Source organism: Ambystoma mexicanum, chromosome 1q (genome assembly GCF_040938575.1).
Source record: "Ambystoma mexicanum isolate Mex_15411 chromosome 1q, UKY_AmexF1_1, whole genome shotgun sequence".
In the NCBI taxonomy this organism is placed as follows: domain Eukaryota; kingdom Metazoa; phylum Chordata; class Amphibia; order Caudata; family Ambystomatidae; genus Ambystoma; species Ambystoma mexicanum.
Window position 1 is genome coordinate 1,267,444,544 of NC_090922.1, and position 13,717 is coordinate 1,267,458,260.

The 13,717-nt window shown below is 44.2% G+C and overlaps 1 protein-coding gene across 2 annotated transcripts in view; it reads left to right on the forward strand.

The window, feature by feature from the left end:
- OMA1 (OMA1 zinc metallopeptidase) overlaps nt 1-13,717 on the forward strand; it is an 821,003-nt gene that overhangs the window by 559,934 nt on the left and 247,352 nt on the right. The window contains exon 7 of one of the 2 annotated variants that reach the window (XM_069642087.1): nt 5,037-5,111. The exons of the other annotated variant lie outside the window; for it this stretch is intronic. Coding sequence (XP_069498188.1) covers nt 5,037-5,111 — 75 coding nt within the window. The remainder of the gene's footprint in view (nt 1-5,036; nt 5,112-13,717) is intronic. 2 annotated transcript variants of the gene reach the window in all.

A 13,717-nucleotide genomic window follows, 5' to 3' on the forward strand; every position in this document is an offset into this window, starting at 1 on the left:
TTTGTCTGGTGAGGTTGTCTTGGTGGTCTATGCTGTGGAGTCCTGTTGTTGGAGTAAAACTCCTGCCAGGTGTAGACACTATATTTTGCGTAGTCCAGTGTGTCTCTTCTAAGTTTCCTGATCTTACATTGTTTTATGTCTTTTTTGTATCCTTCAAGTTTTGTGTTGGTGTCTTCTAAGATTTTTTCTAACTCAGTTTTTGTTTTCAATTTAGAAAGTTGAATTGACACCTCATCTCTTTCTTGTTGTAGATTATTCACTGATTTTGCTAATTCCTCAATTTTCAATAATATTAAATCCAAAGAGCATTTGTTTAAAATGTGCTCCCATTAGTTACGAAGTCTTTGTTTTCCTTGCACAGTATTGGTCTGAGATATACAGAGATAACAATATACAACCACATTTCTGTTAGGTCTACTACAACTTGGTGCTTTAGAATTATAAGGTGTTTGAAGACAAGACACTTGACCTCCATGGCAAGGCACTCTTTTTTCCTGAGCTACAAGAAAAGAGCAGCCTCTTTGCCTCTACTGTCTGTCTTATTACCACCAATGTAATCTGCCTCTGCGTCCTGACTGCTTCTCTGCTAGCTTCAACAGTCTCAGCCTTACAGATTGTTGCCTTAGTCCTTTTACAAGCACCCAGCTCCATTCCACAGCTTCATTCACACATTCATGGTTCCAGTAGTTACCCTTAAACTGTATTGCCACACATCCAGCTTGGGATAACAATGTCACACTTGTATCAGAGGACATTGGACCTGTAACAACTTCATAACTCTCAGAATGCTGGTGAATAGATCTGAAAAGGGCTGGTTTTATTATAGGAAGGATTTCCTTCTATCTTGGGCAAAACTTGCTCTTCTCTTCAGGTTAATAACTCTGTCTTCTTAGAATACTTGTTCTACATGTTACACATATCTTTCGTCAATATAGAAACAGATTTAGGTGACAACTTTGAAGGAAAATGTTCAGTTTTAAAGTATTGAAAGAAATCATATTTCTCTTTTTATTATCATGGAATTGCATTCTGACTCACATCGGGAATCACAATTATTTGCATGTGACCATGCTTTGATGGAATATACCTTGTAAGAAATCATGAATGTTAGCTTTAGGTTTTTGGTGTGATCCTGAAAAGTGTTCCCCTTCTTAATTGGAGACACGCAACCACTCCGACAACAGTTTTACAGTTCAACAATAGAGAATTAACGACTTCTTTTGTACGCGAACACTCCAACTTGCATTTAGAGTTACGCATGATACAATCTCATTGTTAGCCGACCGCTTCACGGCAATGAACAACTTTTACTCGCTTCCACATTTACGGGCGATATTATTGAGCTGCTAACAGTCACGGGTAAGCTTTTAAAAGTGAACCTGCATACAGAGCTTCTCTCACCGGGTCCAGGAATACTATGCTTTCGGATTGCTTCCATTTCTGACCTCTTCGGGCTGTGCTACTCTTTTAGGCACTGCTGGGACCCCCACCCTCCTCCGCAGCACAGATGTCTTTGGTCTGGCCTTAACCATGAGGAGTCTCCTCTCCTCCTCTGTCCTCGACTTGCAGCACATTCTTGGTTCTGCATTCACAGACATTAGGCGCACCTGGGAAGACTTTCAACCTCGACACATCTTTCTCAGTGCAGCCACAACAAAGCAGGGTTTGTGAACACAGGACTCTCTCAGGACTTGCAGGTGAAATCTGCTTTCCTCTTGCCCTGGCGTCCCTTAAGTGAACACACTTGCTAATGAACTGCAAGCCTCGTGCACATCTCCTGCTACTGCTACCAGCCGTCCGGTTCCTGCTCCAGTTCCATTCTACTTCTCCCTCCTTCTGCAGCCTTTTATGACTCTAAGGTGGGGCAATTAAGTTCAGGTGCAGGCCCACAGTGTTAATTGCCTGCCCTTGGCAAAGACTGTTAGACCTACTTTCCTGTCCTTCACTTCTACATGCCTCCTGAGCCCTCTTCTTCGCCTCAGTCTCTTTGGCATCATGGGACATGTAGTTCACTTTAGTGAAGTTCGGGTTTTCTACTTTTATAGAATTAGTGGTAGATTTAATTCCCTTAGCATTTTTAGAAGAGGTATTGTAGGTTGTAATCTGATTAGAGGAAGAAGATGTAGATAAGGCCACATTTCCATTAATTCCAATAGTGCACCTTTGGTATTGAAGAGGACATTTTATTTTAGGGATAAAAAGAATTGGTTCTTTTGATGTAACAGGTTTAGCTGTTACAAACTGAGTATTTACCATCTCAGTTTCGACAGGAGGTTGAGAGATGTTAAAATGGCAATATGCCATAACTTCTGGCATGATGGTAAGGGAATCCCTTTCAGAATAAAAATACTTTTTCTCATCCCACAGATTTTCCGCACTACCCTGGGCCCTGTTTCCACCCAGGTGACCCTCCTGCAGTACGCCACCCCCAGGATTGGGATCAGGAAGTATCTGCCCGTTCCTGGCTACTTGTGAGGAGACTTTAGGCAAGGTTTTTGTGAGGGATCTGCAGGATTCTTCACACCTAGCTGAACAGAACAGAAATGCAAATAGAGTTTGGGTTGCCTGGGGCAGGCTGAGAGGATGGAAGAAGAACGAGATCCATGCAAAGATGCCAGTGGTTGAATAGTCGGGGTGAGCAAGGATGAGGAGCCCCAGCCTTGGGGAAGGAGAGGCACATGCTCTGAGGATGCCAACTCCCTTCTTCATCTCAACCCAATAGAGAGTATACAGCTACAACTGTAGCTGATCAGGAAAGGGAGACATATGCAGGTTGTTTTGTGGAACCAAGAGCGACAACAGTATGTCAGGAAGACCTTGAAAACCTGTAGTGAGCAACAAAGCTAGTATAAAGGCTATGGGAACCCCTGGAAAACTTGCACCACTATACAGAAGTTGAGACAGTATACTTGAGTTGGAAAGTCTAATTTTCTTGTTTCTTTTCCTTTATCGGACTTGTAATTGAATAAAACCTGCTAACCTGACTTCCCAAGCCCAACATTTTGTGCATCCTGTCTGGTACTTGTTTATTGTCTGCTAGATTCAGGTACCTCTCAGTAGGCTTGCCTATGTATGTCTGGCTTATGGTGATATATTGCTTTCTCCATAAAGACAGTACAGGGGTGTTGCTAGGTCTGGAAAAGATCTGGGGCTACACTAATGTTGGGACTATTGGGACTCGGGGCTAGCTAGCCTTTTGGTCGCAGCCCCTGAGCTTCTATCTGGAGCTTCAACGAAAAGACCAGGGGATATAGACCCCTCAGCCCCACCCAGCAACGCCTAACCATACTGGATGGTTATCCTGAAAGTTTGGCCATATCACCCCGTTTTAAAATAGCTTCTTTTCTTCCCTCTCTCAGTATGGATACATAATGAGATTGTGTGCCCTGCACACATGCCCCTTGTTGGGGGGTTTCATATTAACTTCCCTGTAAGCTCAAAAACCCAGGCGTCTAGAGGGTTTTCGAGAGATTAATTTAGACTTGTACCCATGTTTAAAAAAGCAAAAATTGCTTATCATGGCTTTTCTCAGTTTACTGTTGTGTTAATTCATGGGAATGGGGAACATGGAAGCATCGGCACTGTTAATAACGGTGCCGGTGCTTCTGTGACGGTCTTCTTACCATGGCCGCTGTGTCCGGCAGGGTCCGACCTGTCGGGCAGAGCGGCTCAGCCATGCAGACCTGTAATATGCCGGCCCGGAGACAACAGTGCCGTGAAGCTTACCGGCGCCATTGTTTCCAGACCGGCAGGCTCAGAATGAGCCCCAATGAGGAGCAGATACAACAATTGGCCCTATGTACTATGTTGAACTTTCAACGGCTGGGGATTCCCTCTGGAACAGCCTCCCTGCCTTTCTCAAACTTGAGCAGAACCACCTCTGGTTCCGGAAGCAACTCCAGGCCTTCCTTTTCGCTTATGCTTTCTCTATTTCTCTCACTTGCTGATGCACCTGACTGCGCCGCGCACTCGTCACCTAGTCACCCTCTGAACTCAGGCCCAGGTTCCTGCATGTCGTTGCCCTCGCACTGCCTCCAGGCTCCCCCGCATTTAAGGATCTTTATCTGCAACCCTACAGTACCTTCTCTCTGCACTTATGAGCCACCCACTGGCTGCACTTGTGAGTTAACTGCACTTCCCGCTTCATTCCGCCCCCTGGCACTTCTCCCCTTCCCTCTTCCTCGCACTTGTGCAATCTGAATGACGCAAGGCCTAGTAAGATCGTTATTTTGACCTCCTTTTGTTTCTCCCTCCTTGTCTTGTCGCGCCTAGAGACACTTGTGTACAGGCACGTCATAAATGCAACATCATGTCATATCATATCATTCTGTAAGATTGTGTTTGAGGTTTCTACTCCTCCCACGTAAAAAGCAAGATCCTTTACACATTTTCTTTCTATTAACATAAATGATGTTAAAATACACCACATAATATATTTACACTCAGAACACTTCTTCCTTTACGTACATTAGCCCGTGTACACAGGCTTTTCCACTAGTATATAAATAAATTAATAGAAATAAATGTATTAAATAATACATCGAATGAATGGAGTGTCCAGGGATAAAGATTTGTTTAAGGTGTCTGCCGCAAAGACAATCCATCCTGTCCTGCCAGACGTGAGGCTGTGCAAGGTTTTCTTTGAACTTCAAAAATGTCAATTTTCTGGCACCACCGCCTGGCACATGTAGGAGCAGTGTGTGCCCCCTGTCAGGTGACCACCTGACATTCCGTATCTTGGAACAGACAGGAAGCAATATTTCACAGTTCCCGATCTTTTGAGTGACTCGTTTTAGCTGATCTCTTGTTCTCTCTGGTCACGTGTCCTTATGAGCCTATTCTACAGTGGCCAAATAAAAATATGAGTTTGGTAGTGAGGTAGGCCATACAAAATCAGATATGTTATTGCCTGTTTATCTGTGAAGGGAGCAGTGCTAAGCAATAATATGGAGCAGTTAATCCTCTGTCTGTTGGCAAGAGCTCTCAATTTAAACGTAAATGTATATCGTTTTACAGTTGACACATTTTTCTTTCAGTTTATGTTCGATAGACCTTATGGGAGGTCTCTGGAGGCTGAGGCAGACAAGGTTGGACTTCAGCTTGCTGCCAAGGTAACTAATTACTACTACACTAATTCAATGTGACACTTGCTGCAGAATTCCACCGCACAATACATCAGACAATTTAGATTTCTTAATTTAGATTTATTGCCAAATGAACTGCTTATTGCATATGGTACCACGTGTCACGCAGTGATGCAGGAACATATGGTGCTGTTCCTAGCGCTATGGGTTTCAGTGCAGCTTGTCAAGTGTGCTTATTTCAGCATCAAAGATACGGCGTAGAGCTTAGATAGAAATAGTAATTTTAAAATTACACGTATTCTCCTTAGGCGTATGTATTAGTCGTGTGTGGGCCAGTAGGAGTTATTGTTGCATGCTTGAATGTTCTATTCTACAACATAAAGCCGTTCACACGCACTCACTCACACCTATTTTTCTCTTACTGTCTCTCTAAACCCAGTTCTGTTGACAGGTGGCGAATTTACTGAGGTCGTCAGTTTCCTTTTAGGTTTTAGTTTGGTTGAGTAGTGTCACAAAGCCTAGCATAGCCAAAAGCTAATGCTAATTGGAGGCAGATGGGGGAGATTGTACTTTCAGATAGGTAAGTTGCGCCATTGCTTTGGGCCTGTTTCTGCTCTTGCCATACAAACACTGTGAAGGGATCAGTGGGCCAGCTCTCAACAGAACATGCCATTGCCTCTTTTATGCTGGCTTTCAGATTTGCAAAGTTTATGGTTTTGAGGGCAGCTTTTTTCCCTGGAATGCAGCTGGTTTATTTGACCTGTCTTGTTAACTTTATTAATGTGTCACTAATGGACTACAGAAATTTCAGAAGTTGACTTTGAGAAGTAATACATCTGTTGGTTTATTGCCTATCTGCTTTCCCTGTATGACCCCTGCTCTGTCAATTTTTAACGAAAAGAAAACAGGTTTACTGAGATAGCGAAAATGAGGTGGTGATGGACAAAATATCTACACACTTGAAATGTGTTGCAGACCCACCAATGTTTAAATAATTACCCTTAAGTGCCAGGCTATTATGCAAGTCTATGCAAAAAGTAATGTAACCGATCACTTAATAACGTTACTGATAGTTATATTTTGAAAGCGCTAATTGAGTTTGAAAATCATGTTTTGAAAAGTACAGTTGTACGAAACATGGGAACATTAAAGTGTGAAACCTGTGTGACGAATCCCAGGGTATTGTCACTGCTTCCATAGGGGAGCTCCTTTCCATGAGGCCAGGGAGATGAGGCAAAAAAAGTGCTATATAAATTCAATAAAATACAAATACTACCCGATAGTTCCCATGGGAGTGGTACTCTGTGGAAGGATTTCATGGGAGCGAAACCTGTGATGACTATTGTCTGAGAACGCGGTATCCCTGCCAATCACCTGACCCTAGACCCCCTTCCGACAACCCAAACAAGAACCCCTTCACTATCGAGCTCATGAATTATTGTCACCCTACTATTCCCCTAGAAAGCACTGGAATGAGGAGGAATTGGAATTACCTAAGTGGAGGTCCCTTTCCCAGTACTGTGACGAAGAAGAGCCACAGTGACTCACAAGGGAATCATACGACCAGTACTCTAATGAGAGAGAAGTGCGGAAGCATGAAGATTACCTATAGGAACCACATCAAACAGTCTAGTGGTGACTAACTTCCTATTTGTCCAACAGTGGTAGAAATAGAGGAGGGAATCCAGGAAGTGTTGTCAAGCCCTCCCCGGAGGAGCAAGGAGCAGGAATGCTGTTCTGAAGCATAAGGGGCTGCGGACTAATGTGCCTCCCAGAGAGGCGGGGAACCTTTGCCACCAGCAGTGTGCGAAGAACTGAAGGAAGCTGGAGGAACCTAGGGCCAGACCTTCCCTGGAGGAGCTGGGGTCTAGAGACGCCGGTAGGTACCAGGATCCTGTCAGAGCGGCAGGAGCATCTCTACTTGGTCCGCTGGAATGGAACCAATGCTGCCTCGGGAGAAGCAGGCATCCAGAGGCAAACCAGAGAGAGAGAACTAAATTCGATTCGCATGTGAGCGATTCTGGACCGCGGAGCCACAACACTACTTTCAGGGACGAAAGACGCCCATGCGGACTGCAAGCTTGAAGAGCCAAAGAAACACCTGAACGAGCTTGTGACAGCCAGACGATGACAAATAGAACCGGTAAGCCCACAGCAGAGAGTTGGGACCCCTAGACACTGATAGAAAAGCATCAGAAGGTACTGCACAGTGAAAGCTGGGTTGGGGTCTCATATTTAATAAGAAGAGAATAGAACTTTAAGGAACCTGGCAGGTTAGTGAACCAGGTGCATCCATTAAGGACAAGGAGAACCTAAGAAATGTATGCATTTGAAACTTCCTCAACCATAATCTTCATAGTCCCAGTGCTTGGTGAGCCTAGGAGACCAAATATACTGGATAGACTGGGAAACTTGAGACAGTGTGCCAAGTGAAGTGAAACCAGGGCACAGGAGTTACTGCCCTACTTGTTTTACTGAAAAGAAACACTAACGAAGGAAGCAGCCCGAACCTACTCCCTGGCAGGAGAGTAAACCAAGGCTAGGGAAAAGAAAACCCCACAGAAGAAAAGCTGACTTTGCATCTGCACCCATAGAATACATAATTCGTCAGTCTTCCAAGACACAGCACCTGGGTGAAGGGCAAACCCTGTTGACTGTGCCAGAAAGAGCAAATAAGGGGAAGAGATAATATTACCCTTGACCAAGTTGGAGGAAGAAAGAATGACCCAAAGCCCGGCAGTAGAGTACACCAGGTAGGCTGGGGATGATCAGAAGCTGGTGAACTGTGAACATTGTAACCATGGGAAGAAAGTTATTCCACTTGGTGCTGTTTGTGATAAACCTGAGAAGCCAAGAAAGAAATGTCCTCTTGGCACTGTGAACATTGTAACCAGGAGAAGAGAGACATTCCGCCTTGTGTGGTTTGTGAGAGCCCTGAGAAGCCAAGAAAGGAGAAGTGTCCCCTTGGCACTGTAAACTTTGTGGAGAGCCATGAGAGGAGAAACCTCTTGGCATATAAATACTGTCACCAGGAGAAGGGAGTAATTCCTCCTGGTGTTGTCTAGAGATCTTTGTGTTGGAACTTTGAACTTTTACTTTGATTGAACCTGGAACTTTATATTGGCATTTTGGAGGAGAACTGAAACCTGGAGAAGACAGCCATACACGCAAGCGAGGTTCCCTCGCACAATTGGACATTGTCCAGAGGAAGGGAGTCATTCCTTTGTACCAGGAAACCCCTTACCCCTTTATTATTAGTTACAAGTATGAGGGGTTTAAATAGGCATTTTGACACAGGACGGTAGACTATTTAGACTTTTGATTTTGACGGACATTCTGACGCAGTCCTTAGTATTTGATTTGAGGCAGGGAAACTCCTCTTAGTTTTAGGAAGAGATATGGTGCTTCCTTATTTTCCTTATACAAGTATTTGCCAGTAAATATGCCAAAACTGTGTTTAGCGTCCTGCTTCTGCACTCTTACACCTGTCATAAATAGGTGTATGCAGCGCCACGATGCCCCCGGGCCGCTTGTGCGCTTTATAAATGCAAATAAATAAAATGCTTTATGTGGTAAATCTTTGGGAAGATTTTATTAATTTGATTGATTTACAATGGAATGGCTAAAGCACAGGGAGCAATTGCTTATTTAGATGCCAGGAAAGAAGGTCTTTGTCTGCACTAACTCAGTAAAGAAGGGGGATGCCCCAGTAATAGACAGAGCATTGATTTTTGGTTATCTGATTGTTGGTTGGTTTGACCAGTATTTACTGACACACAGATGAATGTGTGAGATTTGAGAAATGTAAAAAGGAGGTTGTTTCCTTGACATTCCTGAACTACAGATCATAACATTTTCGATGTATTGGTCATCCTCAGAGTTGTTGTAGAAAGAAGCTGCACCACAGTATGGCACAACTTGGAAGTCAGTGGGCTGGATGTGTAGCTACATGCCCATGGTTGCCCTTAGTGATTTATTGCATTAAAAAGGGAAAGCACTGGATCCAGTGTTTGTAGTCATAGATAAATTGTGACGATCAATTTTGTTTGTATGTTCTTATATTGCTTTGTAAGTGCCCCTTATATATCTAGTTTGTTTGGAAGATATAAGAGGGTGTCCCCTTTTGCCCTCTGTGGTGCGTCCAGAGGTGCTTCATTTTGAATGCTGCATTGTCAATATGTGTTGTGCTTATGTTGTGACGTCAGCGCCTGACAGTTCTACTGACTATATTGTGTCATTGAATGTGTTAAATTCAGGATGCACTGGCAGCACCTTTACAGGTGTTTTTACCCTTTAAGGGTACCACTCTAGCAATGACATTGTATTGCATCGCCTCATTGGTGTCTGAAGGGTATTCAGATTGGCAGCATGTCACAACCAGTCTTTTTCTTTTTTGAGCCATGGGGGGTAATTATACTCAGTTGCAGGGATGTACAATGGTGAAATTGGGGTCAAACAAAACCCATTGTAACACTGAGAGTTCCTATACATATAACTGGGAGAGGCCCCCAGTCATATATTAGCACCGGAATATAAAGTTCCTCAAATTTCAGCCAGCCAGTTAAGTTATTCATTACAGCCTTTCTGTGGAGGGCGTGATCTCTCTCCATTCATCTGCATTCATCTGTACAACAGACAGATTAACTCCCATTTATAATACATTATGGGGCCAGTGTAAAGCACAGATTTGGATCCATGTATGTTGTGTAAGGGTGCAGAAGAAGGAGACTGACACACAGGTGGCATGGTGGTTGGCATAAAGGTTTATTCTCCCAGAAATAAATCGAAAACCTACCTCTCCCCAACTCTGAGTGGTTTTCCTACTTCAACTAAAATACTAAGGATTCAGTCAGGATGTCAATGTAAATCAAGAGTCAACCGTCCTGTGTCAAAAACCTACTTCTATCCATTACACTTATAACTAAACTAAAGAGAAAGTGGGTCTTCTTGGACGAGAAGAATGCCTCACTTCTTCTGGACAGCGGATCACAGTTACAATTCTTTTGTGGGACCTTTGCCAGAGGGAATTACTTCCTTCCACAAGTATCAATCCCTTTCCAAGGCACAAAACAAAGTTCCAGACTGTAAAACAGTAAAGGTCTCAGTTCAAACTCAAAAGGGTGAAGTTACAGTTCAAACATCAATAGTCCTTATTGCCCATAGTTGCTTCTTCACTATTGGGTTCCTGGAGAATGCTCCCTGCTCCAGGTATCTTGCTCTCAGTGTTTTCAGAACGACAGGGAAATGACTCCCTTCCCTGACCTTCCTTGGCTTTGCTCTGACACTCTCTTGGCTTTTACTTTCACATTTTGCAATACCAGGGGGAACGTCTACTTTCCCCTGGCCTTTTCTCAGGCATACTTCACAGTTCACAACCCCTGGGGGAATGTCTCCATTCCCCTGGCCTTTTCTCCGGCTTATTTCACAGTTCACAACACAAAGGTTGCATGTTTCCCTACCCAAGGCCTTTTCTCAGTTTTTGCACAATCCCCCCCACAATGCCAGGGGGAATTATTACCTTCCCCTGGCCTCTTTCTATGATTTTGCACACTTCTCTCAAACTTAGACTTGACTCCCAGTCTTCTGGGTGTGGGTGCCAGACCCATAGGATTCTCTGCTGGTAGTGTGGCAGACCTGGTTCACTAACCTGCAAGGTACTGCAACTATGAGCATACTTGACAAACTCTCCTTCCTGTGGGTACGGTGTCCCTTACCCGAGCATCCATGGTTTCACCCCTTTGTATAGCCCCTCCAAGTTTGCCTGCAACCCTGGTACCTGTCTAGGGCGTGCCAATGCTCTCCGGTTGGTCTTGGACTGGTATGTGTTCCCTTTCGTGCTTCTCGTGACTTCCCTTGCCTTTTGGGATGCTGCAGCGGCGCTGCAGTGTTTGGTGGCCAACAGAATGCGCGTCTTCACCTGCCCGCATGATTCTCATGTTGCTGCCACCTGGACCTCTGCGGTTTTGCTTGGCCTGATGGTCTCTCCACACAGGACCATTCGAGGAGATCTCTGCCCGTTCAGTAAATTTGTCTGCAAGTCCTCCGATTCGGCAGCAGTTCGAGCGTTCCCCACGCTCATGATTCTTCTCAGGAGACCTGCTCTCCACTTAAAATTTTCCCTCTTCTATTTTAAATGTGACTTGACCAATAGGAATTCGGGAACCACTTGAATGTTCACTAGTGGTTCCAGGAGTGCTCTACATGCTTACGCATTGCCTCCTCGTCTACGTACCTGTCCCATATTCCTCTCTCGAGTAGACTAGACTCTTCCTTGTCTCAATACTTGTAAAATGCTTTTCACTTGGGTTGAGTAGATTCTTCCTCTCCGCAGTACTTATGATTTTGGTTACATGACACATATACATGGGGTGACAAGGCAAGGGTGGTGAGGTAGGTGAGGGGGATTGGAGTGGTGGATACCGCATTCTCCTTGGATAGTCGTCCCTGCTCCCAGAAGGGGGTGGGGATCCCTCACCATGAGATTCTCCCGCATGAGCACTATCGGGTAGCAGCCTCGCCTCCCTGATCTCATGTCAAGGGGCGCCCCATCGGGAAGAAGTGACATCCAAGGGTTTGTCACAGTAGTTAGTGCACTTTACCATCTGATGTCCCAGAGTAAAGTACCATAATGAAAGAGTTTTGGATTGTAAGGATTTTGTTTGATCTCTGGAAATTGTTTCTATCCGTATGATTTAAATGCTTAATGTATTCAAGTCAAAGTAATATATAATCATACATACCGGATACCCTGCACTATATTTCACCTTTATTCTCTCCACACTACATATCTACCACTTGTACCCTAATAGTTAGAATACCAGCTCTCCTTTCTACTGATGGTTAGCATCCAGACTTCCTCTAAAGCTCAGAAGGGCATGCTTTTTACATCCTACTGACAAAGGAGGTTTGCAAATATACAAATAAGTAATTATAAAACAATTTAACATTAGTTAGAAACAGTTCCGAAGTTAAGCGCAATTCATGAAAATGTTAAAAAGGAGATGCAGCAGAAGGTAATTAACAGAAGTGAAACAGAGTATCCAGTGTATAAAACTCTCTGGTAAAAACTCAGAGACAGAGTAAATCTGGCAAGGGGACTCGCATTGACATGAGCCAATTGAGGCCTGGCGGGCACACTGCACTGATGTCCAAATCAATCACACGCATAAGGTGTTATGGGGATCTAGTTTTGGAAACGTCTTTGCAACAGTATAAGACTACGGGCCAGAGGACCTGGCAATTAAAGGGAACAAAGTAAATTCTTTAGTGGGCTGATATAAGGTCGTACCAGGAATATACACATCAGCTTTAAACCTTAAGTCATTGTTGAGTACCAAGGTATATTTAATCATACTAAACTGGTGCTTTATGGAGCACAATGTATTGAGGTCTTAATGACTGCACCTTATGCACAGTAAGCATAGATAGTTTGTAGTAGGCCCACACGTTGTGTGCAAGCTCACACTTTCTCAAGCACACATACTACTCATAATGGCTATTTTCAGCACTTATACCTGTCCTGATATTATTCCTTTTTTCTGCAATTGCCCTTCTTCTGATGTATTTAAATCCTTCAGTATTTCTTTGACTTTCCCCACCTTCTCCTGCTCCCTCTCATTCTCTTAATATACCGGTCTCCCGCTATACCTAGTCCTCTTTTCCACTCTCCCTCTCTGATGTTACCACCTCCTCCACAGCACTCTTACCTATCACCACCACCTCCTGCTCTCCACTACTGCCTTCTCCCACTCTCCTCTGTCTCTTCCACCATTCTTCAGTTTCCAATGTTCTCCAAACATGGGCCTCCCGCTCCTACCTCTGTCTGACTGGAGCAGGGTACTTTAATAGGGTGTTTACTCCGCCGCCCCGGCTCGGTCTTCTAGTGATGGTCTGCACCTAGAGCTTGTAATCTGATGAGGGCTGTGATTGGCTGTTCTCCCTGGGTGTACCTGAGGCTGCCTTTGGGCTGGGCCAAATCGATAACTGTGAATTGCGTAAATAAACTCAGCCTTGAGAAAGACCCTCAGGGGTTGAAACACGTGTCGGCTGACCTTCACCCACAAATCAATGTGTCTAGAATATAATTTCAATATAATTAAAACTTGCATGTAACAACAACAGCAGAAACGCTTGAGATCCTCCCATAAACAAGGATCCATATACTCACCCTGCAAGATAACCAGGACGTTGCTCCTATCAAATCTATAACTGGCCTGCCGCCATCTTGTGGTTTAATCTTTCTCCTCTGAGAGTCCTGAGTGATATCTGTGCTGTGCTGAGCTGTTGTTGTCAGCGTGTGGGATCATGTTACGTAAACTTGTGGAATACTTTATTTCACACAGGACCCAGGGAAATAGTAATAGTGTATCCATGGGAGGAGAATCTCTTACTGGGGAACAATGCCCCTGAAACTCTTTCCGTGCTGAACTTTCAGTGTTGAAGTTGCAAACTGGTAATTATGGAACCTCAAATCTCACAACCGGTCTCGCACACTCACAAAGAAGAATTGTTTGCTTCCATTTGACCCTTCACTAAATACACCAAACACTCATTATCATTGTAGAGTGCAAGGAGACAATGTACTTTATTCAGGATCTCTCAGAGCTGGGAACACGCCAGCATTAACCTGCATG